Source organism: Colobus angolensis, unplaced genomic scaffold (genome assembly GCF_000951035.1).
Source record: "Colobus angolensis palliatus isolate OR3802 unplaced genomic scaffold, Cang.pa_1.0 Scaffold18, whole genome shotgun sequence".
Taxonomy (NCBI): domain Eukaryota; kingdom Metazoa; phylum Chordata; class Mammalia; order Primates; family Cercopithecidae; genus Colobus; species Colobus angolensis.
In genome coordinates, this window is record NW_012114932.1 from 7690056 (window position 1) to 7694205 (window position 4150).

The 4150-nt window shown below is 43.3% G+C and overlaps 1 protein-coding gene across 3 annotated transcripts in view; it reads left to right on the top strand.

The window, feature by feature from the left end:
• Positions 1–4150, top strand: part of TTC39C (tetratricopeptide repeat domain 39C) — a 134646-nt gene that overhangs the window by 115842 nt on the left and 14654 nt on the right. For all 3 annotated transcript variants that reach the window (XM_011939257.1, XM_011939256.1, XM_011939258.1), the window contains one exon: positions 492–599. In XM_011939257.1, coding sequence (XP_011794647.1) covers positions 492–599 — 108 coding nt within the window. The remainder of the gene's footprint in view (positions 1–491; positions 600–4150) is intronic.

Here is a 4150-nt window from a genome sequence, read left to right on the forward strand (position 1 = left end):
TTTTTTGTATTTTTAGTAGAGACGGGGTTTCACCGTGTTAGCCAGGATGGTCTCGAACTCCTGAACTCGTGATCCACCCGTCTCGGCCTCCCAAAGTGCTGGGATTACAGGCTTGAGCCACCGCGCCCGGCCTGCTTCCACTGTTTCTTATTGCACCTGTGTGTACTCTTGGAGAAGTACTGCTGTGCTTGGGTTAACCTCACAACTGTTAGGACATAAATTGGAGTGTCTTTCTAGAAATCTTTATGCCATTCTCTTCTGTGCTGTTTTATTGCTTGTCTGACTCAAACCTAAGTGCCTTGTCTAATTCAAACTTTACATTGAAAGTATTTAAGGGGAAAAATAATTTCTTAGGTTTTCAGGTTAAGGTTTTTTACACATTTCATAGAACATGCACAGAGAATGATCACAGTATCAGAGACTCGTGGCTTAAATATGGGTCATAAAGCTCAGTACTTTAGGGTCATGTGCTAAAAATATTTCTTTCATAGGTTGGTGCAGCATGATAGAGCTCAATTTCAAGGATGCATTTGATTCCTTTGAGAGGCTAAAAAACGAGTCCAGGTGGTCCCAGTGCTATTACGCCTACTTGACTGCAGGTGAGTTGCCCATGGTCCCTCAGTGTGCTCTCTCTGTCGTGAATTAGCTCGCCTCACGTGGGCAGATGGGGGAATGATGGCAGGAGGAAGCAAAAGTTACGCCCTTCCACAGCTTTCCCCAGCTGTTTTACCTCCTAACCCTATTGTATTTACAGTGTGATATTTCAGATGCAAAGTATTTACATTGCATATCGTTATTAACACCTGTATTCTGTTTTGAATAAGGCTTTTTTTGCCCTTGTATGTTTTGTGCAACCAAGTAAATAGTGCTAGAATACTGTGTTCACTGACCCAGGTGAACACCCAGAAACTCAGTAGTGCCCAGGGTGCCCCTTCACCACACACTTCCCCTCTGGGCCTGGTTTGGTCCTGTTTTCTGTCTTAGAAATGCATATTGTGAGGTCTTCCCAGTTATTGTACATTTTGCCCTAAATTGCCTCAACCTGTCTCTATCCCTTTCCTTAATATGCTATGTTTTTTATTGGGATTCTGAAGAATTTTTAAGAATTCAACAGGCTTTTTTTTCATTGTGTTAATTTTTTTTTTTATTATTATTCTGGATCTTGCTCTTCTTCCCAGGTTGAATGAAGTGCAGTGGTCTGATCATAGCTCACTGTAGCCTCAACCTCCCAAGCTCAAGTGATCCTCCTGCCTCAGCCTCCAGAGTAGCTGGGACTACAGGCATGCCCCACCATGCCCGGCCAATTAAAAAAAAAAATGTGTAGCAACAAGGTCTTGCTGTGTTGCCCAGGCCAATCTCTAACTCCTGGCCTGAAGCAATCCTCCTGCCTCGGCCTCCCAACGCACCTGGGATTACAGGCATGAGCCACAGAACCTGACCTGTGTTAATATTTTTGTTTGGTTAGTGCCCTGGTTACAAAGTTGCATAGGTCTGAGTCATCTGCTCCAACCTTGTTTTGCCCCCTAACCCTATTGTATTTACAGTGTGATATTTCAGATGCAAAGTACTTACATTGCATATCGTTATTAACACCTGTATTCTGTTTTGAATAAGGGTTTTTTTGCCCTTGTATGAGGAGATAGAGATGTGCTGCCACCTGGTGGCTAAAGTAGTTGTCTGCATCCTTCAATACCTAAAGGGCCGTGTGATTAAGAATTGTAGAGATGTGGAATTGGAGAAAGCCGAGAGGTTGTACATTTTCTGCCTTTAAGCAACTTCATGTAAGCCATTTCTGGTTTATGTAATGGACTCTCCTCATGCGGCCACATCAGTGGTTCTTTTACTTAAAATTCAAGACTAATCCAATCATTATTTTCAATACCTTCTTATTCTTAACATTCAGATTTAATGAACCATCTTCCACTTCCATTCTGCCCTCTTAACTGATATATTTAAAATAAGATAGAATTAATTAACATTGACCAATAAATATTTTCTGAATATCTTAAATTCCCTATAAAATTGCATCGGTCCATTAGCATCAGTGCAAAGCCCGCTTGTGTCCATATTTCGCATTGCAGTCCCTGTTGACAGGTGTGATCTCATGGCTCTGTCCCTGATGTTTAAATAAGCTTATTTTTCATATCCTGGATAATATGCTGTGCCTCACACTTAAAGGGTTGTTGTATAGAATTTGAAGACATCTCAGATGAAAGTAGCAGCTATTTGTTGAGTGACTGTGTTTAATATGTTGAAGAGTTGATGAACCCAGATTGAATAGCCCAGAAAACAGAGGCCTGCACACCACTCAGCGGCCGATAGGTGTAGTTAGGCCGCACAGCCGATGGTGGACAGCTATTCGTTGTTTCCATCTCTGTTGAGTTTCAGATACATAAATGCACAGTGTGGCTGTATAGAGGAATATTCATTCCCCCCCAATATTTGGAAATCCCAGAACCATACCGGTCATAGGAGAGGATAAGCATGAAGGATTCTGATCTCTGTTTCTGCACTGGGATTTTGTAGAGAGGATAAGATGTGGGTGAATCGCTCCACTAGAAAGAGTACATGAGTCAAGGCCAAGGCGGGCAGATCACGAGGTCAAGAGATCAAGACCATCCTGGCCAACACAGTGAAACCCTGTCTCTACTAAAGATACAAAAATAAGCCAGGCGTGGTGGCACGCACCTGTAGTCCCAGCTGCTTGGGAGGCTGAGGCAGGCAAATCGCTTGAACCTGGGAGGCAGAGGTTGCCGTGAGCTGAGATCGCTCCGCTGCACTCCAGCGTGGCAAAAGAGTGAGACTCTGTCTCCAAAAAAAAAAAAAAAAAGAGTATGTGAGGCAGGGAAGGAGCACCGTTAAACCGTCATGCAGGAGCTGCCATTTGGGCTGGTGGTGAGCTAGAAGGGATGGGCACTCAGGGGCTCCAAACACTGCCACCAGGGCTTAGCTCTCCAGCATGTTAATGTTTTGTGCAACTATGTCAATAGTTTTGTACTTTTAAAAATTGCGATAAAATATGTAGCATCATTTACCATTTGAACTTTTTTAGGTGTATGTGTCAGTAACTCCAGATAATGCTCAGATTGTTTTGCAAACATCACCAGCATCCACCTCAGGAACTTCTTCATCATCCCAAGCTCTACCGATTAAACAGGAACTCCCCATTCACTTTTCCCCCAAGACCCTGGTTACCATGCTTCTACTTCCCGTCTCTATGAATTTAAGTATTCTACCTACCTCGTGCATAAGTGAAATATATTTGTCCTTTTGTGTCTGGCTTATTTCATTTAGCATAATGTCTTCAGGGTTCATCCATGTTATAACATGTGTCAGGATCTCCTTTTTTCAGGCTGAATAATATTCCATTGTATGTATATGGCACATTGTTCATCCATTCATTCATAGACGGACATTTGGGTTGTTGCCATCGTTTAGCTATTGTGTGGAGTGCTTACCTGGAACATTGGTATACAGATATCTGTTCCAGTCCTTGCTTTCAGTACCTTTGGGTAGATACCTACAAGTAGATTTGGGTGATCATATACCTCTACTATTCCTGCAACTTTTCTGTAAGTTTGACATTATATCAGAATTATAAGTTACCAATAAATATTAGAATATCACATATAGGATTGTGTACACTTAGTCTTATTGGAAAAGTGAGTCATCTTAAGCTCTGTTTAGGCCTCATATTTTAGGATAAACCAGAGACTCCCATGTTTTTAAGCATCTGCATCTTTTAAAGCAACTATCTGGCTGGGGGTGGTGGCTCACCCCTGTAATCCCAGCACTTTGGGAGACCGAGGCGGGTGGATCAACTGAGGTCGGGAGTTTGAGACCAGCCCGACCGACAACCAACATGGAGAAACTCTGTCGCTACTAAAAATAAAAAATTAGCCGGGTGTGGTGGTGCATGTCTGTGATCCTAGCTACTCGGGAGGCTGAGGCCGAAGAATTGCCTGAACCCAGGAGGCAGAAGTTGCAGTGAGCCAAGATCGTGCCATTGCACTCTGGCCTGGGCAACAAGAGCAAAACTCTGTCTAAAAAAAAAAAACTGGCTGGGCGCGGTGGCTCAAGCCTGTAATCCCAGCACTTTGGGAGGCCGAGACAGGCGGATCACGAGGTCAGGAGATCGAGACCATCCTGG